The sequence below is a fragment of the Podarcis melisellensis genome, assembly GCF_964234715.1.
Source record: "Podarcis melisellensis genome assembly, chromosome: 1".
NCBI lineage: Eukaryota > Metazoa > Chordata > Lepidosauria > Squamata > Lacertidae > Podarcis > Podarcis melisellensis.
The window spans coordinates 48,258,082-48,284,731 of record NC_138528.1 but is presented as its reverse complement, the minus strand read 5'-3'; the positions used below and the strand labels follow the sequence as shown (position 1 = coordinate 48,284,731).

Below are 26,650 nucleotides of genomic sequence, written 5' to 3'. Positions count from 1 at the left end.
CCTTTCCCGGCCGTGGCTCCGACGCCGCTGCACCCGGAGCCCGAGCGCCCCTCGCCGGCTCTCGTGTGCGCTCTCTCTCCCTTCGCCCCCCACCACCCCCGGCTTCCTTCCGAGCTCGGCCTCGGCAGCGTCCCCGGCGTCGCCGGCTGAGGTGGAAGAGAGGGAGGACGGGAAAAGCTGGCTTGGCGGGCGAGCGAGAGTAAGGCTGCTGCTGGTGGGATTGGGCGCTGCTGTTGCTGCCGCATGCGGGCGGGAGGCTCTTCAGTGCCGCAGCCTCGAGTTCTCCGCTCCCGCTGGGGACTGGCCCGTAAATAACCCGCGTGGAGGGAGGAAGGCAGGCGATGGGGGGGGGGGGGGAGAAGCGGCGGTGCTGGGTTTGCCTCGGGCGCCGAGGGAGATCCAGGTGCTCAGGGAAAGCGGATGCATGGCCAGGAGCGGCATGCTCCCCTTGGCTTCCCACAGGCCCCGGAGGAATCCGAGCTGGGCACCCCTCTCCGCTTTCACCGCGGGAGGGGATCGCCTTCAGCTTGGGCCGAGGTGGCATTCCTTTGCAAAATTTTCCTTTCTTCACACTGGGTCCTTTTCATTCCAGAGGAGCCTGTGTGTCGTGTGTGTGTGTGTGTGTGTGTATTTGGAGGCGTGGGGGGAGGGAGGGGGGTTGCTAATGGGTGCAGGGCTGTTTCCAAACGCTGGATGCCACCCCCACCAGTAACATGCCCTTGGTTACCCCCCCCCCTCGTTTACCCCCCCTCCCCTAGTGGGACCGATCTCCCCCGCTGCGCTGCCCAGAGGGAGAAGCAGCAGCCGGCGCCTCGTAACCAACCGCCTCCACCTCTCGTCCGCTCCAGCGGGCAAGTGAGCAGCGAAGGCAGCAGCCAGGGACCCGCTCCCGACGCCTCCACACTTTCTCTGGGTGGCACGGCAGAAGGGATTGGGCCCAGCCTTGCCACCCAGAGGGCGACTCTGTGAGCTGGGTGGCTGCTGTTGGCTCTCCTAACCAGGTGGACAGAAGCAAAGGAAGCTGCAAGGAGCAGCTGCTGCTGTCCTGTGGTGGATTGAATTGGTTCCATTGCATTGGCCAGAGGAAATGGGGATGAGTTGGGTGGCATTGACTGCTTGTTGCCCTGGTTACTTAAGTGCACAGGTGACCAAGCAACAGAGGTGGCAGGTCATGTGTTGATTGGAATTGAACCCAGTAGGCCCAGTCCTCCCAGCTGTGCCAACTAGAGAAAAGGAGTGATTGAGTAGGGGCAGTGACTCTTGCTTGCCACTGCCACTTGCTCACCAGCCTACCCAAGCAGCCACTGCCACTTGTTTCCGGGCTCTCTCTGAGCAGCAGTGTTGGGACCAATTCTCACCATCACCTAGAGAGAGAGGTTGGTTAAGTGTTCCCCTTGCTGCCTGCTTTGGGCCCCACTGGAAGAAGGTGGCCTGTACACAGAAGCAGGGAACCAATACATCTTGTGTGGTGACTTTTCTTTTTTGGCTTGTGGCATTCAGAGGCAGATAGATACTTAGGGTTGGTGTCAGTGAGTGTGCCTAAGGGGCTGGGATCTTGGCAGTTGCCCAATGGAGGCTGATCTCCAATACCAGCCTTCTGTTCACTTGGGAATTTTCTTCCAGGGCATAGCTCTCTAGTGAGTATGTAGTGTGGAACTTTGATTCCTCCCTTCCCATTTCTCTTTCTGGTGATATGGCTGCCTAGATGTTTGTCTTAGATAGCTGAAGACAAAGCTAGAGGGTTTGAATGATCTATGAGATTAAATTGGAAGTGTGTGTGATGATCAGTAGGAGGGGGAGGCAGGCCAGTGGGAGTTGGAAAACCCTAGAGATTTTTCTTGCACATATTTTCATATTCCTTTTAATTGAGACTGGGTGAGAGCCACTCTCTGTCCCCTGAAGGAATCTTGTTACAGAATGTGAGAAGATAAAACAGCTGAATGAGAAATAGAACAGCGAAGTATTATTTTTTTGGCCTTGTGGTATTAAATAAAAATGCCTCTCTTCTTTAAAAAAAAAGGTTCTGTATTCATGTACTGCGTACTTGGCTGCCCCAGATTTTGCGGGAGCCTATGGCCTGCCTATGAATAGCAACTTGGAACCTTCCTGAGTGTGAATGTGACTGGGAAATCCCAGTCTGATGATGCGCTGTTCTCTTCTCTTGGTACTGAAACTACCAGCCTCTGATTTTCATCTTCAGTAGCTGCCAATAGAATGTAGTTGTTAGGCTTGAAATTCTCTTCCTTTTCCTTCTGTCAAGCCTTTCTTGCAAGAATATTGTGGCAGTGTACAAAGTTCTAGAAGCCGCTGCTGTAAGAAAAACATAAATCTTAATGATGCTTCGGCATTGTAGACAACTGGATCGTTAAATATGGCAGATGTGGTTTGGCAAGGTATGAAATTCAAACTGCTGGAATTGTTTTGTCTTCCTATTTGCATATTTTCCTTATCTATACTCTCAGAGGCAGGGGTTCTTACAGAAGTCACATAAATGTCTAGGGGGAAGTATATGCAAATACATTTTGAATTTTGTTTTGTGGGGCCAGGTTTACTTTATTAAATTGTAGTTGTGACCGCCTTTATGTTGCATTTGGGAATAAAGCAAACCCAATTGTTTGACTTCATCATTTTTAAGAAAAATTATAAAAACAAACGATGGTTGTACAGGATATATTCTTCTTGAAAAGTAATCTGTCTTAGTGTAATGATTTTCTTGCAAGTGTTGCAAGATTTCTTTATTTGTCTGGTTGGTGTAATTCCTATTCTACAGAAAGATGTGAAACTGATTCAGAAGACATATTATTTTAACCTGAATGTTTTCTGTGTTTTTTAAGTTTTGCCTCCTGTAATTTAATAATTACAGTTTGATGGATGTTTATTAGAATTGCAGATGGAATCTGTAGGTATTATCAAAGTAATATATGATGTAGAACCAATTTTAATTCCTCTGGATTTGGTATAATCATCGCTACTGTGTTTCTTATGTAGCATTTTAGAAATAATTGGAAGTTAGTTTATTGGTTTAGTATGAGCTCTTCATCTTTCAGTTGTTTCATATTCATAAAGTTTTATAAAAGAGTCTATAAGCATCAATATTTTAATGTACTATAAGTGTTGCATTGATTGGTTAGGCAAATGCTAAAAGTACTGATAGGTTTTTCATAGCAATTATATTGAAGTATGTTATTATTCTTTCCTTTCATTGTGAGACAGATACAATAGTTCTATAGTGAATAGTATGAAGGTATCCTGTGTGTTTAAGAGCTTTGTCCACAAAACTCTACCTGTTTTATATGTGATCTTTGATAGCATTATTTGTCAGGACATTTAAAAATACAATTAAAAATATAATTTGATGTAAAAGTTAAATCCTTACCTTTTGGTTACTCCCACAATTCAATTCAAATTTTTAAAAAATGTCTTAGTGCTTTCTGAAAGTTGTCAGGTTAGAGCTAAATTGCTAAATTTTGGGGGAAGTAAATTAATCAACTGTAGGGCAACCAGTAGGAATGTTCTGTAGATTAGTGCAGTATATTGCTGTTATCATGGTTGAGGGTGTTTGGTTAACTTTAGACACTGCAACAATACTAGGTCTCCTAGCTATGTTAAGCCTTGTCCAGAATGTGTTCAGGGACCTAGAAAAATATTCCAACTTCTTTAGCACAACTCCCCCCCCCCCCCAGGCCTGTCTAATTCCTTAAAGTTTCTTAAGGTTGCAGTCCTATGCCCATTTAACCTAGAAACAAGGTCCATTAAACTTGGGACTTGCTTCTGAGTAGACGTATAGAATTTTATTGTAAGAGCCCTCAAGTGAGTGGTTATTTATGAATGTTTCATGGGTATGCAAATAATTACTGGAACATGTAGTATTACTTGACCAGTGCTGCTATAATATAGAACGTGGTTGGAATGTAGGCTAATATATGTCTCGTGATAGTTTGGTTATTTAGAAATACATGGTTATAATTTATTTTTCTGTTCACTTTTGAACTATGGTTATAAAGTAAATAATGTTACTAACATCTATGCTCTTTTTTGTGAATGTTGATCACTTTGATCTTTTTGGCATATCTGATCTCAGTGCAGTGGCTGCAGAAGTGTAGCCTGGAAATAAGAGTTAATAGCTAGAACCATTGAGTGATGGATTTGCTACAATAGTGAAATAAGGCTTGAGATATTCCTCATCACCAAGGAGCTCTGAGTACTACATGTAGTCTATCCTGAAATTATTGAGTTAGTAAACTTACAGCCTAGACTTAAGCAGGATTTTGGAAGTAAGTTCCATTAATGCCATGGAACTTGTTTCCTGATATATGTGAATATGGTTCAGATTCTGACTGGTCATCTACCATGTAATTGGAAAACAATAATAATGCTGCAAAAATCATCAATTTCTCTTGGTTTCAGATAAGAGAAGGTATCAGTTGCTGTAAAAAAACCCTACTGTATGCACTTACTTTAAGCATCCATTGGCCAGGAATGATTTCAATTAAAACCATACTGTGTGTTTTCCACCAGAACACTCTTACTTAATTTTTTTCCTACCCAGGAATCATAGCCATAGTTCTGGTGTAATCTAGGACATGCTGCTGTCAATTTCATCACCCCCTTAGTGGAAGGTAAGTAGTTAGGACTTCCATACTCAGTGCAAGTGCAGCAACCCTATTTAATGGGCACAGGGAGAATAAATGGCATGTTTACTTTGCCAATGTGTTCTTTCAAGTCAAATCCATACTCCAATAGTGGTTTTTGTTCTTTGCAAAGATAAGGTAATGGCAAAGTTTTCTAAGCCAGGGTTCCCAAACTTTCTACCCCACAGCCCACTTCAAAGGGCAGAAAATTGCAGAAGCCTATCACTCACAAAACAGGGGCACACAGCGTGTCAATAACGTTGGCAGATAAAGGAAGTATTTGACATCATCCGTTGGCAATTGCCAACATAATTTTCTATTAATATCAAATCAATAGGAGGGGGTGGGGCAGGCAAGTGAGGAGGCACCTGGCAGACAGTAGCATTGAGGCTCAGCTGAAAATTACTCAGGACCCAGGCTCCCAGTTCACTGTCTGAGAATCACTGGTCTAAGGTATGGCCACCTTGCTCACCCAGTATTTATAAGAGGGGGAAATTGCAATAGGAGTTGGGAGTTCAGCAACATCAGGAAGACCACAGCTTTCCATGCTTTTAGTTCATGCACTGCTTGTGGTCTTCACAGAGGCATCTGGTTTCCCATTGTGGCAAACAGGATGTTGGACTTTATGGACCTTTGGACTGAGCCAACTCCTATTCCTATGTGTGTCTTGTTTACAGCCTTCCATAGTCACAGTTTGGAAAGCCATTTTAGGTGCACCCAAGGGCCTGAGCATTCTGAGTGAAACTTCTGACATCTTTCTTTGACCAGTAGAGTTCTCTTGCTCCATTATACACCATTGAAACTAATCTCAACACACACAACCTTTTAAAAAAGAAACAGTTTTGTGGTTCAGGATGCAAAAGCCCTGCTTGGTATACTGAGTCAGCTGAGGTGCTGTTTGGTACTTTTCATATTTTTGAAGATGTGAAGCTGGGAACTTCTATTTCTCCCTAGATTCAATATAATGTACTATTGGCATTCCTCTTCACAGCAATGACTATAGTTGTAAACTTATAAACAGATGCATTTGCACATTAAATACATACGCACACATACTGATTACACATTCAAGTATGCATCCAATCATCATTTAATTACATCTTATTCTTAACACTCCATCTTATCTTGACACAGGAATGTAAATACTATGCTTGACATTTAGTTCTAATCTAGTTGTCTAGGGTCTCTATTGGACAGAGTACAAGGAGTAAGATTGGAATGTACAGGTAAACAGGTACATATAATCTCATAATTTATTATTTCTAGATGTTTGGTGCCAGATACTGTCTAACTTGCTAAGCAACTCCCTCTAATCTTTTAACCCTATAATATATGTATCTCTTTCATGTATACTGGAGTAGAAGATAACATTTAGAGCATCTTAATGCTATTATATGTGTCCTAAAGTTTCAGGAATCTGAAGGTATAATTTAACTATGCCCTTCATTCCTAAGATTGGGCAAGTTTTCTTCCCTCCCAAAAGTAGCAGGGAAGTGGCAAAATCACATAAATGGCGTTTCCATATGAGCAGTCAGTCAAGTGGGAACCGTGACTCATATGCTAAGTACCATAAGCCTTTCCAGACCTGGTGAATTGCAACTCTGATTATCCCAAATTGTTAGCTATACTGGCTGGGAATAATGGGAATGGCAAAATAGCTCAGGGGTACCAATTGGAGAAGGCTGTTTGTTAAATCATTCTTTCTCTCTCCCTCCCTCCCTCCCTCCCTATGCTGGGATGCGGGTGGCACTGTGATCTAAACCACTGAGTCTCTTGGGCTTGCCGATCAGAAGGACAGTGGTTCAAATCTCTGCAACAACTTGAGCTCCCATTGCTCTGTCCTAGCTTCTGCCAACCTAGCAGTTCAAAAGCACACCAATGCAAGTAGATAAATAGATATTGCTGTGGCGGGAAGGTAAACATCATTTACTTGTACTCTGGCTTCTGCCATGGTGTTCCATTGCACCAGAAGCAGTTTAGTCATGCTTGCCATATGACACGGAAATCTGTCTGTGGACAAACACTGGCTCCCTCAGCCTGAAACGAGATGAGCACCACACCCCATAGTTGTCTTTGACTGGACTTAACCATCCAGGGGTCCTTTACCTTTTACCTATATATATGATGGAGAGGAAGGTTTATGTTATTATTGCTTGCCTTGCAGTATGTTAAATCCCCAGACAGGTTTATAAGCCTACATTCAAATTGAGGGCTTTTTCTAGGAGATGCTGCTAAACTTTCTTCAGTCTTCTTTGTTTCTTAAATCAGAGTATTTCTTTGAGATTATAGTCCTTTAAATTACCCTTGTTTTGGCAATTCACATTGTCACATTGCCTCTTCCCCCCACCCCAAAATGAGATCACTGTCTGATCCCAAAGTGAGATTGCTGGCTGCTGCTTTCCATGTGCCACTTTGTCTTCCCTCCCAACCCCAAACATGTAAGTTCAAAGCTAGCACAATACCTTGTATAAAACACACACACACACACCAGTTTTTGTAAATATTAATTTTTGCCACTATTGCAGGGGTTGAGCACCATATGTGTTTGTTGTGTCCAATTACGAATTGCTATTAAAAATGTGCTATTAACAGTGTGTCACAGATGTGAACTATGCATTAGTTCATGTGTTTCAAAAAAAATAAATCAAACGAGCAACTTAAAAAAAAGTGACTAAACATTCTGTTGTGGCGCCCACAACCTATGTTTCAGGAGCCATCTTGTGAATAGCTTATATATCTGCATTTCTAACATGGAAATGGGAGAGTCTGCCTTCGTGGGTGAAGTCAAACCATTGCAGAGTTTCAGCGCCAGCTGTGGCTCCAGATACAGGAGAGGTGTTTTGTTGCAGCTGGGGCAGATAAAGACATCAGGTATGGCAGATGAAAGCATCGGGTAGTGCTGATGCAGGTGTACCGTGCCATTTCTTCTTTCTGCGCTCCTCCTACCGGTCATTCCTCCTGTGGTCACTGTGGGGATACACAACCTGATTGACTGTCTCTAGGTGTTGTGGTCATCTGCAAGGGATTCCAAATGTTGCCAGCCTTCATGTTGCATTTACAGACATCTTTGTAATGCAGAGTTGATCAGTCAGTGGGCCTGGTGCCTGAAGCCAGCTCCCCATAGAGCACATCCTTGGGGATCCTGCCATCTTCCATTCTGTTAACATGACCAAGCCAGCATAGATGTTGCTGAGACAGGACTGTGAACATACAGGGGACGTTCGAGACTCTGTCCTGCCATTTGATGCCCAAAATCTTCCTGACACTGCGTGCATGTGGAAGGTGTTGAGGCGGGTTTAAGTTGCCCATGTCTCACTACCATAAAGCAGCATGCTCAACAAGCATGGTTGCTAGACCTCCTTCTTGGTATTGGTCGTTAGCATCACATTCTCCCATAAATTTTTCTGGAAAGGCAAGTCATTGCCATAGCCGGCTTTGCCAGTATGCTTATCCAGTTCAGCATTGATTGAGAGGTTGCTAGTTATAGTGGAGCCAAGATAGACAAAATCGCCTACTACCTTAGACATGTGGTCAGCACTGCTAATGCGTGGAATGCAGAAAACACCCTGTCCCAGAATGTTGGTATCTGTCAGGCTGATTGAAAGGTTTGGGCAGAATGGTTGATGAAACTGTAGAGCTTCCTCAGAGTGTGCTGTCAAGAATGCATCATCTGCAAACAACATCTCTCTGATAAGGACCCACCGTACTTTTTAATGATAAACATAGAGCCTATAATATAGATGTGTGGAAACAAACTGTATTATTTGAAAGAGTGTTACAAAAATGGATGACCACTTACCTTCAAGGAAATGCAAATTCATTTGTGAAATAGAAATACCATGCGTTACCAATTAAGGTCCTTTTAAACAAGTTTCCAGGTTAAAAACGAAGTCATGAGGCAATTAACAATATATGATAAAATAATAGTCAAATAAAATATAACGGCAAATGGATTAATATCATATTTGTATAAATCTATTATTGAGGTTAGGAACGCGGGTGGCGCTGTGGGTTAAACCACAGAGCCTAGGATTTGCCGATCAGAAGGTTGGTGGTTCAAATCCCCACGATGGGGTGAGCTCCCGTTGCTTGGTCCCAGCTCCTGCCCACCTAGCAGTTCGAAAGCACCTCAAAGTGCAAGTAGATAAATAGGTACTGCTCCGGCGGGAAGGTAAACGGCGTTTCCGTGCGCTGCTCTGGTTTGCCAGAAGCGGCTTAGTCATGCTGGCCACATGACCCGGAAGCTGTACGCCGGCTCCCTTGGCCAGTAAAGTGAGATGAGTGCCGCAACCCCAGAGTCGGCCACGACTGGACCTAACGGTCAGGGGTCCCTTTACCTTTTTATTATTGAGGTTCAATTTTGCCCTCAGCAAAATTTGAGAAGGTGGTGGGAATTGAAATTGGAATTTAGAAATTGAAGAGGAGACATGGATCAGTCTGTGGATTAAAGCGTCATACAAATCTATATCGGCAACAACAAAAGAAAGAGCCCTTAAAATTGTACATGGCTGGTACTTAACACCTTGATTCCTAGCTAATATAAAACTGGACAGTTCTCCCTTGTGTTGGAGAGGAAGACCCACTATAAGGACATATCAGCATATATGGTGGGAGTGTCAAAAAATAGAAAGGTTTTGGAAAAAAACATATTTACTGAAATACCTTTAAGTACAAGGCAAACAATTCCCGTGACTCCAGGACTAGCTCTGCTTAATTTCTACAGTCATGCTATGTTGCAGATTGGAAATAAATAACTCATAACACATCTGTTAACTGCTGCAAAAACAACCATTGTCAAGAGATGGAAATCATTACAATTTTTGACTATGGAGCAATGGTATAATGCAATTTGACAAAAATTAAAATTGTTCTTGATAGGAAATACCTTTTACTAATGGTTACAATCTAAGCATACACATTGTTATACATAATTTCATATCTGTAATAAATAAGATATATATACTTTATCAAAATTTTGTTAATATAATCAGAAATGTTTATCTGAACATAGACTGTTTATTTTCATTCTCATTTTATGTAACTGTTGAATGCCGTATGTCTAAATGTAATAAATAAAATTTAAAACAACAACACCAAGTGTCGTGGAGACATCCAAGGTCAGGCCACTGGCACCACCTGGACGTGATGATCACCAGGTGATGAATACTGAACTGTGTTTGTGTCACACGGAGCTATCACAATGCCAACTGCAACACTGATCACACTCTGGTGGTGCGCAAGATCCTTCTGCAGCCAAAGAGGACTGACCAATAACACAATTTGTGTGGCCATGAATTAATACTGCCAGCAGTACCTGAACTTTGGGATTGCTTCTCTGATTCCATCGAACAATATCTATTGAGAGACAGTGTTGAAAAAAGGAGGAACTACATCAAAGAGGCAACCTACAATACAGCTACGTCCTCCTTTGGCAAAAGATAGAAGTAGATCCCTGACTGGTTTGAGGATGGCATTGAGGACATGGATCTTGTTATTGCTGCAGAGCACGCAATACAAACTTCAAGTGCGCGCCCTGCAAGAATACACTTGCTGCACTGAGAAAAGCAAGGAGAGATGCCCAGTGGATTGCCAGATGATGTGCCCGTTACTCCTGGCTGAGGCTGTGTCAGAGTATTCAACTCATTGCTGACAGCAGCAACACTTGCAAAATGTACGAAGGCATGAAGAAAGCCTTTAGACCAACAGTCAGGAAAACTGCACTGCTGAAAACCTTGTCTGGAGAAATTTCCCTTAGTATTGAATATTTGATGTGCAAAATAATAAATGAAGAAATATTTTTTTAAACAGAAACTGGAGGCTGGAAAATGGGAGATTAGAGTTATAGTAATATGGTGGAGAAGATACTAAAAAACAAAAAATATTGAAAAATGTTTAGAGGTGAGTAGCAGGAAGTTTCCCACTTCCAAAAGAAACAGCAGGATTGTTGCGATTGGGTATGTACTTTGATAGGGATTTGTTTGCTGACCTGCTTTAGTATCCTGAGGCCTGCACTGTTTGCCTTGAGTGTGCATTAAAGTCATTCTTGAAAGGTTGCCAAAGCTTATTAAAACAACTGGCAGTCAGCCAATGTTGCTTATCCAGGTGGGCACTAGCGTGGTGTAATGAAGAATGCTGAAAGGATCGAAACAATAACGCATTGGTAGTCAGGTTGAAGCAGGGGGGTGGCACTGTGGGGTTTTAATCAATATTCCTGGTAAAATGAAGAGATCCACAAGGGACAAGTCATGTTCTAGTGGTCATGTGCAGCTGTTGTAAGCAGATGGGCTTTAGTTCCCTAGATTATGGACTGTGGTTTGAAAACGATGGGCATTTGGGAAGGCATGGGCTACATAGAACTAAAATGGCAGTAAGTGTGTTGGTTCATTATTGTTCAAGGGGTTTCTGAACTGATGAGAATACGTAGGGTATAAGAGGGTATGTTATTTCATTATACACACACACACTACTTGACTGTAAAAAAACCCTTCAAAAAGAATAAAGCAATAAATTATCAGTGAAAACAGTTACAAACAATTATTTGAAACATTCAAAAACAATTATGATTAATGATAAACTAAAAACAGATTAAAACGCATGTCAACATTCTACATAACTGGGTAAAGGTAAAGGTAAAGGTACCCCTGCCCGTACGGGCCAGTCTTGACAGACTCTGGGGTTGTGCGCCCATCTCACTTAAGAGGCCAGGGGCCAGCGCTGTCCGGAGACACTTCCGGGTCACATGGCCAGTGTGACATCGCTGCTCTGGCGAGCCAGAGCTGCACACGGAAACGCCGTTTACCTTCCCGCTGGTAAGCGGTCCCTATTTATCTACTTGCACCTGGAGGTGCTTTCGAACTGCTAGGTTGGCAGGCGCTGGGACCGAGCAGCGGGAGCGCACCCCGCAGCAGGGATTCGAACCGCCGACCTTTAGATCAGCAAGTCCTAGGCGCTGAGGCTTTAACCCACAGCGCCACCTGTGTCCCCACATAACTGGGTAGGCTTATCTAAACAAAAATGTTAGCAGGCGTTGAAAAGAGCAGTGTACAGAGTATTACCAGGCAAACATAGTGATCTGACAGTACATCACGATGTTCAAAACCCTGCTTCCTACCACAGTCCTGCAAGGCATCGGGGTGAAATCACTGAGACGGTTTCACCCCAGAGCCTCATCTCGCCAGGGAGGAAGCAGCTTTGCCCTCCCCACCTGAGCAGCCCCCTACTTCTCTGACTTGCCCACCTCTCTGGTGGGCGCCATTGCTATTATAAGATAACGAGGGAGGCGTTCATGGTGAGTTTCCACACACCTTTTTCTAGAAAAATCATATTTTCTAAACTGAGGAAATGCGAACAGAGCTTCTCTCTATGAGTGAGTGCACCTAGTGGCTGATGTAGGTGCCTTGAGATGGAGGGAGAACCCCTGTACCATTTAACAGCCTTGTTTTCCCCGCTCCTGCTCATTTAGATGTGGGAGCGAGCCCTTGACAGCCATTTTGTGACTGAGACCCACACCCATTTCAGAGTTACCCAGTAACCTGAAATGTTGGTGGTCCCTGCCTTATATTCTGTTCATCTGAATGAAGACCAGTGGCAGCACCAGAAAAAAATGTGGATAGGGGTGCATGATGGGGTGGGGGGATGCATTTATGATGAAAAATATTTGTCTTACATGTTAGATCTGTGAAAAAGCAATGGCTGTTTGGATGCTTTCATTCCTAACAGATGCTTTCTAAAGTAAGTTCTGTTGATTTTGTTAGTTATTTTTCAAGTGAGCATGCTTAGGTCTGCTGCCTTATTTCAATTTGCAGTAGATGATTTACTTATAACTTATGTGTGCTGGTGTAAGTGTTTTTTCCTTTTAGTGAATAAAATGGAAACCTCTTTTCTTTACCCTCCAGAGCAAATTTCTCACCTCTTTTTATTCCATTGCTTTTAGTAGTTGCACAGCAGGGGAGGAAATCAGATGCAGTTTTTCTTGGCTTAGAGGTGAAGTTTTTCCATTATTTCATATGTTGAACTGTCTGCCACATTGCTGTCAAAGTACAAGTTATATTCATACATATCACAGGTTTGCCTGCTCAGCCTCTGATGTAAGAGTTTGCAATGTCAGTATACAATATAATTACCGATGTCTCTGGTTGCAGAATAGCAAAAATAGTTTAGTGTTGGCATCTCTTTCTCGCAGAAATTCCTCATACCTACATGGCACACAAAAGTTAAACAGGTAAATCCTTTACTATTTCTAGTTTAGGATTCCAAAAGGCTTCATCCATTTGCTGCATTTTCCCATCTCCTGAAGACACTTGCAGGCTAGGTGCATAGTTGAAGTGTAGAATGTTGTGGTTGCCTCCTGTTTGCCTGGAAAAGCTCCTGTCCGGAAAAGGGAGGGAACAAGTGAGAGTCAAAGACAGGTTGTTCAGGTGCTACAGACACTTCCCAACAAAAGGAGGATGTTGCGGAGATAAGCAGGACAAACCCTTCCATGATGTGAATTAAGACACTCTCTTCAGCTGATAGCTTGTGAACCCCCTCCATTTCATGTGTTTTGAACTAGCCACCTTTACTGCAAATAGCACTGCTGACTGCCATTCTCAAACACTGCTGCTCCCTCCCTCCTGCCCACCCATTGCTGTCACAATTCACTCCTTCATGACTGCTCACATACGTGCCAGTTCCTAGGGGCTGACGTCCCTTTGCCCCCCCTAAAATATTTGAGGTGGCCGGCCCCCCACTTTGATGGGCATTGCCATTCAAATGGGGTGTGTGTGTGCATGCCTTGCGACTGATTATGCGGGCTTAGGGCTTACCTGTCCCCCCAATAGTTTATTCAAGCTGGCACCCCAACTGCTTATGTGCTTGCACTGACTGGCGATGTAGGCTCGCAAACTTTGTTTCTGAGGTACAGATTCCTCAGAGTAAGACACTCCTGCCCACATCGTCCAGACAGTTTTTGTGCTGCTGCTAAAGCTTTAATTTCATTTTAATGTCAAGTACACTGGTTGGTTTTTATTGGTAGGTATTTCTATTTAATAAAGGATGATCAGTCTCCAACTCTGGTGGTATTTCTACTTTATCTCATTGTCCTTAGGGTTCACATATTTGTATAGCTACTTGGTTCAAGTGATAAGAGTGTACACAGTTTTGTTTTTAATGTGTTCTTGAAGCCATTTCCCTTTCTGTTGCCTATCTCTAACTCTTACTTTCCCTCTGTTTTTTGGGAATCTGGCCAGTTCCAACTTGCAGCAACTTGTGTCATCTTTCTGTTGCTCATTCTGTGTGTTTGAATTTCTGGAAACTAACTGGGCTTTGATACTGCCAGCTCATTTGGAACATGGTGATTATTCCTGTACTCCTACTCCTTTAATCTTTTAACTTTATTGGCAGTTGATGCAATCCATTGCTTATTGTAGGCATAAACGTGTGTAAAGCAAATGTAGAAATGTGCTTCTAGAAGTTTCCATTAAAATTTTACTCTTTGGTCCTCCAGATGTTATTGATCTTGACCACACATCAGCCCCAGCCCACAAGGTAGGGGATGGTGGGAGTTGTAGTCAAGCAGTATCTGAAATGGCCGCAGGTTCTCTGATCCTGCTCGAAGCAGAAGCCTATTGACAATTGAGGACTGGAATGTTGTAGTTTTACCCTTCTTGAAACTTGCTAAAGCAATAAAAAACGAAGTTGGCAAATGACAGTTGGTTTCCTCCCCCCCCCCCTTGTCCTCATTTAGGCACAAGGTGAAAGCATTTTTTAACTAGGCCTTTGGGATGTAATCAACCTTCTTGCAGACACTGATGTTTTATATGTAAGTTATGACTTTTTTATTGTTGTGTCATTTTGTTGACTGCTCTGTGCTCTTGTTGGGGAGAAGAGCATCATATAAGTACTGTACAAGGAAATAAATACATGCATGTTGATTGACAAGAAAAAACTCCATAATCCATAGTTTGGCAACATCTCTTTTTAGGAGCAACCAAATGTCACACAAGTAAGCTAACCTTTAAGTTATCCAGAACTAATCATCAGGCTGAATGTCACACAAAGTAATAATGATTATTATTATTATATTTATTATTTATACCCCACCCATCTGGATTGGTTTCCCCAGTCACTCTGGCGGCTTACAACATACAGTCATACCTTGGGTTATAGATGATTCAGGTTGCGTTTTTTCGGGTTACGGACCCTCTGAAACCCGGAAGTACCGGAACAGGTTACTTCCGGGTTTCGGCGGTTGCGCATGCGCAGAAGCTCCGAATCGCAACCTGCATGTGTACAGACGCGTCGCTGCACATTGTGAACGTGCATCCCACACGGATCACGTTCGCAAGCCGAGCATCCACTGTACAGTAGAGAGTAAGGGGAACAAGGGCCTGGGGCCTGGGCATCAGAAGTACAAAAATCAGGGTGCATGTTCTAGACATGAGGTCTGCATTTAGATTCTGCTCCAAGATGGGTAGGGTTGCCATATTTCAAATCAGAACAAGTTATTGAGCTTTTTAAAAGATTTTAAGATTGACTTGCCTAAGATCTAGTACAAGGCATCACATTTCAGAAATCCACACACAGACACACCTGACGTCAATTCCATCTTTGAAATCCTGGTAATGTCCGCAAAATCCGGACGTTTGGTAGCCCTAAAGATGGGCAGTCCTAGCCCACAGATCAGTGCCAAATGGAAGAGAAGAGAAGAGAAGAGAAGAGATGAGATTGGGCAAAATGTTGATATTGTTGAGTACTGGCTCAGAATCCAAAGAATATCAAATCAGGATTGTATCACTTCAAATAATGAATTATTGCCTTCGGTGTATGCAAGTGATGCATATCAGGGAAAGAATTCCAACTTCACATATGCACTAATAGGGTCTCAACTGGCAGTGACTAACTAGGAATGAGACTTTGGGATCATAGAGGATAACTCCATGAAGATGTTGACTCAGTGTGTGGCAGCTGTGAAAAGTATGAATCCCATGTTATGAAAACTGTCACAATGCCATTACACAAATCTATGGTGCATTATACAAATCTTTGGTACACTTGGAATACTCTGTACAGTTGTGGTCACCTAAGCTCAAAAAGGCTATTGTAGTGTCAGAAAAGGTTCAGACTGAAATGATCAAGGGGTTGGAGCAGGGTGGATTTGATTTAAATCAAATCAATTTAAATCACGATTTAAATCACTAGTCAGTAAGGCTTGATTTGAATCATTTTTTTTACAGAAAGACTCATTCTTGCTGGTATCATCTTTATATTTACAACCATATGAAGGTTTCATTTTTGGAATAATAATTTTTCAGACTAGTTTTTACAGTTATATAAAAAATTACTGATTTGGTTATACTACTAAAAATACATAGATAATTATGAAATTATGGTGATGTTTAATAAATTAACTGTTTATATTTGGACAACTTTTCTGCTGTACTTTATTGGAAGGAGAAAAATCATCATTTCCTTAATAACCATTTAAACAATTTATTTAACTAAAATAATAACATTATAGCATATGTATCCATGTTTGTTAACTGATGTGGTTAAAAAATAATATATTTTTTTAACTTAGGTAAAGGGACCCCTGACCGTTAGGTGCAGTCACGGACAACTCTGGGGTTGCGGCGCTCACCTCGCTTTACTGGCCAAGGGAGCCAGCGTACAGCTTTCGGGTCATGTGGCCAGCATGGCTAAGCTGCTTCTGGTGAAACTAGAGCAGTACACGGAAGCGCTGTTTACCTTCCCACTGGAGCGGTACCTATTTATCTGCTTGCACTTTGACGTGCTTTCAGACTGCTAGGTGGGCAGGAGCTGGGACTGAACAACGGGAGCTCACCCTGTCATGGGGATTCGAACCGCCGACCTTCTGATCGGCAAGCCCTAGGCTCTGTGGTTTAGACCACAGTGCCACCCGCAACTGAGTTTTAGCACACATGAAAAACTTAAAATAAATCCTTATTTCCTGATGAATAGCCTTTGGACTATAATGTAACTTAAATAGAAGACTATATTTAGAAAGATTTTTCCTCCAAAAGCATTTTATTTTAAAAATCTGATTTTTTAATAAACTCCGATTTAAAAAAAATAAATCTGATTTTTATTTTTTAAAAAACAACACATTGATTTTTATCCCCCCTGGGTTGGAGCAACTCATCTCTGAGTAAATGTTACAATATTAGGGTCTTTTTAGTTTAGAAAAACAGCATGGGTTGGACCCTGGGCTTTTTTTCAGCCAGAACTCACCAGAACTCAGTTTTGTCACCTTTCAGGTAGGCCCCATTGCCCTTATGAGAGAACAAAGGAGGCTTTCATGGTGAGTTCTGGCACCTCTTTTTCTAGAAAAATAGTACTGGTTGGATCCAATAGAATATATGAGGCTATGCATGGTGTAGAGAAAGTAGACAGAGGACTTTTTCCTCCCTTCATCAAAGTAATAGAACCCAGAATCATCCAATAAAGCTGAATGTTAGAAGATTCAGGACAGATAAAAGAAGGTACTACTTCACACAGCACAAAGTAAAATTAGTGTTCTGCCTAATTTTAGTGTTCATGGAGATATGTTCTATCAGAACAGGATTTTCTAAACACCTCAAGTTTATTCTTAGAAATATCAAAGTGTCTTGCTCTTCAAAATTAACTGCTGTTAATTTTCTTAGTCCATAGCATCCCTTTCCAAAAAGTGTATAAAATGTACTTTTGAGATAGAGCTGTATTTTCCACACATAATTTATCATACATTTAAGGAGGCTATTGAGTTAACATTTTTACAGACAAAATCAGTAGCTGGAAGAGGGCTACAGATATATTAAAAATGAAATGTCCATGCGGCATGAGTTGTGTAGAGGATTTAGAAAGTTAGTTATGAGTAGGTTCTTTGTAATGTGCTGTTTGATATAAATGTTTAACCCTTGAATTGAAAGGTTAATAGGACCTGTTATAGAACTATTACAGAAGGCAGTGTAGCTACAGTATTTGTAGAACTACTATCGAAGAAACTGTAACTGCCCTTGTGTGACACTTACCTATCATATAATCATTAAGGAGATTTGCTTTAGAAGAAATTATGGTAAAGACTGAGGGGTTTTTTAGACTGGTTACTCAACTGTAGAACAGAACTACAGTATTTTCTCTTTAAGCTACATTCTGATTTGGGTACTTTGGATGGGATTTATGGATTTATGGATGTGGTCATTGGTTTGTTTTTGTTTTGATTATGTATTTTGTGTTTTTATATCGTGATGTTATCTTGTGAACTGCCCTGAGACCTGTGGGTATAGGGCAGTATGTAAATTTAATAAATAATAATTATATTTAAAGTATCGCTCTCCTTAGGGTGCTCACAATCCACCTTCCACTGCCCAGTGCACATCTGTTACACCTCAACAGATCACTATTCCTCCAATAACTTCCGTTCCATGTGGTTTTGCTGGCCACATGCTAGCCACATGACCTGGAAAAACTGTCTGCAGACAAACGTTGGCTCCCTCGGCCAGTAAAGCGAGATGAGCGCCGCAACCCTTTAGAGTTGTTCGTGACTGGATTTAACTGTCAGGGGTCCTTTACCTTTACCTTTATTATTTTGCGTAGAGATTAGCTTGTCTTATGTAGAAGGGCTTTGCTTGCGGATCATGCCATATATCACATTCATGCTTTTGATTATGACTTCAGTATTGCTTCTGAGAGTGTGGATGGCATCATGTTCTGTACAGCTGAGATAGTGAGGTAAATTAGCCTGCATGCTGATTACATCTGCTTGGGCATGATGGTGGTAGCACTCAGTGTAAGAATCTAATCTAATTAATAAGCATCTAGAGATGTCCATGCAGAATTCTTCCTGTGTTGTTGAGAATATGTTTGTTGTTTGTCAGTGCACTTTCCGTTGGTGTCATGGGCGAAAGGTAATTGATGCTGGTTCAACTCAAGAAATATTTCATGATAGAAATATTACTTGAGTTGTAGGTGACAGGAAGATGCTTCTGCATAGTACAGAATGGTATCATCTGTATAGATTTAGTAGGGCAGAAGGTCAGGCCTTGTGAAAGAAAGGACTGTTCTGCCTGGCTCAGTGTGCATCTTGATTTACAGTATTGCTAGGTGAGTTCAGGGTGTCCTAAATGGGTCAATAGAGACATATGTTAGTTTTCTTTTTCCTTAGATAAATGAATTATTAAAAAAAAAATCACTTCCCTTGTTTTGAAGAATTTCTGCCCGGTGCATTGGTGTGTCCAGTTCAGTTCTGTATGCTGTGTTCCAAACCTGAGGTGTCATTCTTGATCTTTTTCTATTTGCCATACGAGATGCTGATAGTAATATACCGTATTTTTTGCTCTATAAAACTCACTTTTTTCCTCCTAAAAAGTAAGGGGAAATGTGTGTGCGTCTTATGGAGCGAATGCAGGCTGCGCAGCTATCCCAGGAGCCAGAACAGCAAGAAGGATTGCTGCTTTCACTGTGCAGCGATCCCTCTTGCTGTTATGGCTTCTGAGATTCAGAATATTTCTTTTCTTGTTTTCCTCCTCCGAAAACTAGGTGCGTCTTGTGGTCTGGTACATCTTATATAGCGAAAAATACGGTAGGTGTCAAATCATTGATCCAACTTTTAGTATTGTCTATGCTGACTGGCAGCAGCTGTCCAGAATTTCAGACCGCAATCTCTCCCAGCCCTATCCAGAGATGTCAGGGATTAAAGTTGCAAAGCAGATTCTCTGCCACTGAGCCGTGGCCCTTTCCCAGCCAGATGTTCAGTTTTCTGGAGAGAGTGTAGCACAAGTTTTTACCATAGTCTGTACAGTAGACTAACAGAAATGTTACAGTGTGGTGGGCTCCTTTCATTTTGTTAGCCTGCCAGCCAGCCATGCCCTTCTCCAGGATACTCTGTTTCATTCCTCCTCCCACTTTGTTTTCTGTGCTTCCTACCCTCACCCCAAGCAGTTAGTTCGTTCATATCTTGGCTTATTAAATGTTCCTTTGAAGACCTAACAAAAGATCTCAATTGGAGGGGTACAAATTGTTTTGGCTATTTAATGTACTACTTATGCTTGGATGTTAAGAGGATGATCACATGCATGATTTTAGTGAGAAGATTGAATAGTTTCATGACAGAAACAAAGTGAGTAATTTTCTGTCAAATTCAGATTAAGTACCTTCTCTAAGGCAGGGGAACTTTTGCATGAACAATGCTAATTGGTATATGGGAGAGTTGCTCTGAGCAAGTCTTCACTTATTGCTGTATAGTATCACTCATCTTTCACTGGCTGCTTATTGAAATGAAGAAATAATAAATTACAGCTAAACCAGAAATCAATGCTGTAATCTGATGATTTCTCTTCATCTGCGCGGGAGGCCTTTAGGACTATGATCTATCAGAACTACATGGCATAGTAATTATTAAGATATCAGCATTAAATAAGATATTTTAGAAGAGGATGAGTTAACATCTGTCAGTGATGGTTTCAAGAAAGAATTTTCTGAAGGGGGACTGGTATCAATGAACCCAAAGGTCTATTTTGCTCCATTATTCTATAGTGCTTGTGTATACTGGTACACATTTGAGCAGTCTTGAGTTGCACACCCACTTTTACTGTAATTCACTCTGTCAAAAGAAGAATGTAAGAAATGTTGTTTCCTTATGAATTAATTATGGAATACAACTGCTCCTGCAAGAATTTTGTGCTGAGTAGCTGACTGAAATTTAAAATTCACACAAAACGTTCATTGGCCAAGAAAAAGGGTTGTTGCCAGGGCCTTTTCTCACCCAAGGGGCATGATTTTGTCCCTTGCCTCTCTGAAATGTAGCTCAAAATCTGGAAAATATATCATTTTCTCTCCAGCTCTAAACTTGGAACTGGGGAGGGCTGCAGAATATAACCACACACACCCCAGTTCAGAAGTGGAAGGGGGGCTACCCTGTCTCTGTGCCTGAAAGGTGCTCCCAAGTTCCCATCAATGCAGTGTGCTCCAAGCTTGGGGTAATTGTCAGATGCAGAGATAAACCTTACACCTCTACCTTTGGAGGTGAGTGCTTGTTGGGCTCTGTACTTGCACCTAGCAAGCACAGAGCTGACACAAATCCCAGACTTCAGCCCAACCTTGGAGCTGGGAAAGGGATAGGATTTTGTCCCTTCTCTTTACCTCTAGGTTTGGCAGAAACCTCAAGTTCATCTTCTTCAGCAGAGCCTGGCTCATTTCTCATGAGAGGGATGTATGAGATTATGAAACCCTGCTCAACAATCTCTTCCACAAGAACATAAGAAGGTGCCTCATTGTAAGTCAGTCTATTGATCCATCTAGCACAGTATTGTACCCGCTGACTGGCAGTGACTCTCCAGGTTTCACACAGGTCAACCTAGCCATGTTATGAATGCAAACCAGGATCAGAGGTGGAAGATATAGAAATTAAGGCATTGGTTCCAGTTTTCAAAATATGTAATAACTTCATTTATTGAGGAGTTCCAAGTCATACACCACGTGCTGTGCAGGGATATAGTTACAAGCAATTGTTTCTCTGCCTAACTAAATGGCCATTCTAGTAACACAGAGAATGGAGCAGGATGATATAAAGGCTCCATATTGCTCCTTTGTGTGCTGTAGAGATCTTTCTTCAAAGATGACTGTAGCTCTTAAGTTCTTATACTTCCTACTCAGTCTTTGAGACCAATGTGTCAGTTGTACATGCTCCTTTTTATTGCAAGAGCTACATGGCAAATACTTTCCCAGGATTGTCTTTGTATCACCTTTCAGATCCCCAGCAGAATACCTCAAGGTGTTGGAAATGCAAGTCCCTTTGCATCAACTTTCAGACTCCCATCAAGGTGCTTCTAGGCAAATGGATGCAACCGTCCTGAAATGTGACATTCTTCTAAGGAACTGTTGGTTAGAGAGGCAGGCTAAAGTTGATTCCCAAATGTTTGTGTGGATAGGTGTGGAGAAGAGAGCAGGTAACAAAATCCGCAAGGGCCCAGTCCCACTGGGGATGGGTAGATCATGACAAAGAATGCAGAAAATTACTTGGGTCTAAGAATCTTGATGGTTTTCCAGAGAGTTACAGTGGTTTAATGACCTAGCGCCCAACAGTCTTTTGGCTCAAACCCACTTGTGGTGTATGACCCTGTGAAAGTTGCTGCTGCCCCTGCTGCTGTTACTGCTTGCTAGTTTACTTTGATTTTAATATTTCTATACTGCTCTTTGATAAACGTCAAAAGCAATTTATAAAATGACCAGTAAGATATTTTTAAATATTATAAATTAAATGCCCATAAGACACAAGCAAAAAAAAAAAAAAAAAAAAGAAGAAGAAAACTCAAAAGAGTCAAATGAAGTAGAAAAATATTTTATCCTGTTTTTGGAAGGCTGCCAGAGAGAGGACTGATTGAATGTTTCATTTCACTGCATCATATCTGCTCCTGAAAAGGCTAATCTAGACCTCCCCATACAATGGAACCTGAAGCATAGCCTCCATGGGAATATTTATATTACAGAGGACGTTGCCTAAGATAGTCAAGACCCAAACCATTTAGGCTTTATTTTCCCTCATCAGGGCTGAAATTAGGCTTTCTGTCACCAGAGTCAAAGACCCAGTTTGGCACCCTACCCCCCTGGATGAGTGTTTGCATACATACACATAAATACATACATGTTGTTGTTGTTGTCGTTTAGTCGTGTCCGACTCTTCGTGACCCCATGGACCAGAGAACGCCAGGCACCTCTGTCCTCCACTGCCTCCCGCAGTTTGGTCAAACTCATGCTGGTAACCTCGAAAACACTATCCAGCCATCTCGTCCTCTGTCGCCCCCTTCTCCTTGTGCCCTCCATCTTTCCCAACATCAGGGTCTTCTCCAGGGAGTCTTCTCTTCTCATGAGGTGGCCAAAGTACTGGAGCCTCAGCTTCACAATCTGTCCTTCCAGTGAGCACTCAGGGTTGATTTCCTTCAGTATGGAGAGGTTTGATCTTCTTGCAGTCCATGGGACTCTCAAGAGTCTCCTCCAGCACCATAATTCAAAAGCATCAATTCTTCGGCGATCAGCCTTCTTTATGGTCCAGCTCTCACTTCCATACATCACTACTGGGAAAACCATAGCTTTAACTATACGAACCTTTGTTGGCAAGGTGATGTCTCTACTTCTCAAGATGCTGTCTAGGCCTGTCATTGCCCTTCTCCCAAGAAGCAGGCGTCTTTTAATTTCGTGGCTGCTGTCACCATCTGCAGTGATCATGGAGCCCAAGAAAGTGAAATCTCTCACTACCTCCATTTCTTCCCCTTCTATTTGCCAGGATGGGACCAGTGGCCATGATCTTCGTTTTTTTGATGTTGAGCTTCAGACCATATTTTGCGCTCTCCTCTTTCACCCTCATTAAAAGGTTCTTTAATTCCTCCTCACTTTCTGCCATCAAGGTTGTGTCATCTGCATATCTGAGGTTGTTGATATTTCTTCCGGCAATCTTAATTCCGGCTAGGGATTCATCCAGCCCAGCCTTTCGCATGATGAATTCTGCATATAAGTTAAATAAGCAGGGAGACAAAATACAGCCTTGTCGTACTCCTTTCCCAATTTTGAACCAATCAGTTGTTCCATACATACATACATATATACAAAACTAACAAACACGAACATTAACACATAAAAAGTAGGCAGTATATCATTTGAATACAAAAGAATCCTAGGAAGTATTATGACTGTATGACCAAAGGGAAAATGAACATCCCTTCCAGTAAAAGCTAATCGTTTGTCAAAGTGGAACTTCCATGTGCAGCAGTTGTCTATCTGCGGTCAAGTTTTGAATTGGATTTAATTGGTCACAGGCTCATTGAAAGACTACATTTCCATAAGATCAGCTGACACCCTCTGGTTTCCTTTTAGAATGCCCCCCCCCCCCGCCCTTTGAGGCTTTTTGCCACCCATCCTTCTTCTTGGTTCTGAGCAAACCCTTTCAAGGAGTTTTGATGTGTAAATTTACTCCTGAATAAGCTTCAACAATATTCCTTTCAATTTTATTTTTGTTTGATTACTCATTTTAGGAAATGATAATTTTGTAGTCATTTTAGATTCCATGTAAGGTGAAGAAATGCTTTTTGTGAGTCTAAAGTAGAAAGTGCCCTTCCTTTACAATCCTAATGCAGCTGGGCTGACCAGGGCTTGCCAGGGAACTAAAATGCTCACACACCCCTTACATTGGGGTTATCTGGAGTTTTGTATTACATTGTCAGCAATATACTGATGAGACACAGCTCTACTTCTTTACATCTGCAGGTATGGCAGTGGATGTGCTGACCATTGTTTTGCCTCAGTAATGAACTGGATTAGAGCCAACATAACGAAGCTTAATCCAGATAAGACTGAGACACTGTTAGTGGCTGTTTCCCTATACTGGATGGATGGGAGTTGATGAGGTTACACTTTCTTTAAAAGAGCAGGTATACAATTTGGGGGTACTTCTGGATCCATTGCTGTTGGCCTCAGTGGTGTGGAGTGCCTTCCATCAGCTTCAGCTGGTAGCCCAGCTGTGCCCCTATCTGGACAGGGGTAGCTTAACTTCTGTTGTCTGTGCTATGGTAACCTCTAGTTTAGATTACTTCAACACATTGTATGTGGGGTTAACTCTGAATACAGGTGCAGCTGGTGCAGAATTTGCTGGCCAGGTTGCTCACTGGGGCAAGACAGTTTGAGCATACCGATCCTCACCCAACTACACTGGCTACCAATTAATTTCCAGGCCCAATTCAAAGTGCTGATTTTGACCCAGAAAACCTTAAGCGGCTCAGGACCGCAATACCCCAAAGACTGCCCCTCCCCATATTAATCTACTTGAACCCTGAAATCATCACCTGAGGCCCTACTTCATGTGTCTCCTTCATAAGAGGACTGGGGGCTGGCAACATGAGAATGGGCCTTTTCTGCAGTGGCTCCCTGCTTGTGGAATACTTTCCCCAGGGAGGCTCACCTGGCACTTTTATTATACATCTTAGTGCCAGGCAAAAATGTTCTTCAACCAGACTTCAACCATTCTATGTCCTTTTAAATGTGTTTGGGTGGAGGATTGTCGGTTTGTTTTGTTAATGTTTTTATTATGACATTTGTGTTTTTATTTTATATTTTTATGCTATGAACTGCCCTGAGATCTTCAGATGAATGGTGGTATACTACTACTAATAAAAACAACAACCCCCCCATGGTATTCATGGAAGTACCTTAGGCATGCTCACTTAGCTCTTCAGATCCCATCATATGTCTTCAATTGATGCTTTGATATTCTGCCATGCTTAAGCAGATCTCTGAATCCTCTTGATATTGGTATTGACGCTTCTATCTCTCAAATAGTAAGTTTCTAAGTTTTACTACTACATTCCTAAAGTATCTGGAGTAAAAATCTGGTTCCACTGGCACCATTTTCTTTTACTCTTGGAATTCCAGTACGTAGTACTTGTGTAATGCAAAACTATACCCACTCATCTTAAATAAAGGGATAGATGAGAAAATAACATGTGTTTATAGACAAAATATTATCATCTTGTAAGCAGGAGGCTTCTTGTCATCATATAGCCAGTCTTTCAAATTTTCTATTTCAAAACATAATAATAAGCGGCTTACACAATTGCTGCAGTTTCAAGAGAACAGCTATATTGTGGATCAATCTGAGAGTGCAAAAGCTCAAAATAGCAACTGTCTGTCTACGAATCACTATGTACTGTGTGACTAGAGTAGTAAGGGTTTTTCACAATTAGTAAGAATATAGGAAGAGTATTCTCCATTGCTGGCTTCTCTGGCTGTTTTTTAAATACCAGATTGCTGCACCTGGCTTTTTTAAATGGGGCTCTAACTGCTGTTTCTAAGCAGAGTGTCCTTGCAGAAAAGCTGGAGAACCATAAACAGCTGGGATGGCAGTTTTAGTGACCTAGTATAAATCTATGCTGAATCTCAAATATTCTGTTTACTGCATTTCTCTGAAACATATGAGGATTTCATTCAAATGTGTCCATTCTCTAAGAGATGTGCCCAAGTTCTCTTGTTTAAGAGCAGATGCAGATTTTGAGAGAACCATATGTGACTGTACATCACTACACCCCCTCCTCCAACATACTGGCTAATATAAAAGGATGAACACAAGAACATTACTCTTGAGACCAAAGATCCATTGAGTCCAGCAATCTGCTGGGAAGCTTACAGACAAGAATGAAATAGACCTTACCTATTGCTGGGCCCTAGCAGTTGATTTTCATTGGTATGTTGCTCTTTAAATATTGTTTTAATTCTATTATAGAATCATTTTTAACAATTATCTTTAATAAGTTTTTAGTTTTTGCAATTTAGCTGTATTTTATAGTCGTACCTTGGATCTCAAATGCCTTGGCTCCCAAACAAATTGGCTCCCAAACAATCGAAACCCGGAAGTGTGTGTTCCGATTTTCAAGTGATTTTCGGAAGCCGAACATCCAGCGCGGCTTCCGATTGGCTGCAGGACACTCCTCTTCTCTTTGCAGGTGTTACCCAGATTGATTTGGGTTTTTCTTTTTCTTTTTAGTTTTGTGTTAACTTGAGAGCAACAATTTCTTGTTCAGGTGCAAGGCGTATTTAGTAATAATGGTTCTATATGTAGAATTACGTTTTTCCCTAAGGGTTTTATCCATCCTCTGATGGAAGGCTCTTTGTTCCAGAGGAAGCTGCCATGAGTAGAAAGGAGGAGGGAATGAAATCTTTTCTGATTCCTCCTTCCCTCTGCAGCCCCCTGCACCCCATCAAATCTGCTCTGGAGGCTTGTGGAAGCTTTTGGAGTGGTGTTGGAGGTTGCAGGAGAAAAGGAAATTGCCCTCCCCTTTCCACTGGATCAAAGAGCTTCCTGTCATTTAGAGGACACACTTGGAGATACAAATTGACTAGAGGAAATAATATCAGGGACAGAATTTGCAAAGCTTTTGTAAAATTCACTAGAACACTAACGTATGCAAAAACATGCAAGTTGGCTATGATTAAATTTCCAATCACAGTATAGTTGGCAAGACCATGCCTGTGAGGAAACATTTTAAAAGATGTGAACTCGC

At 41.9% G+C, this 26,650-nt stretch overlaps 1 protein-coding gene across 19 annotated transcripts in view; it reads left to right on the top strand.

Annotated features, from left to right (window-relative positions):
• Window positions 1-2,356: 2,356 nt before the first annotated feature.
• GPHN (gephyrin) overlaps window positions 2,357-26,650 on the top strand; it is a 238,719-nt gene continuing 214,425 nt past the window's right edge. For all 19 annotated transcript variants that reach the window (XM_081901116.1, XM_081901113.1, XM_081901109.1 and 16 more), the window contains exon 1: window positions 2,357-2,393. In XM_081901116.1, coding sequence (XP_081757242.1) covers window positions 2,372-2,393 — 22 coding nt within the window. In that variant the 5' untranslated portion in view covers window positions 2,357-2,371. The remainder of the gene's footprint in view (window positions 2,394-26,650) is intronic.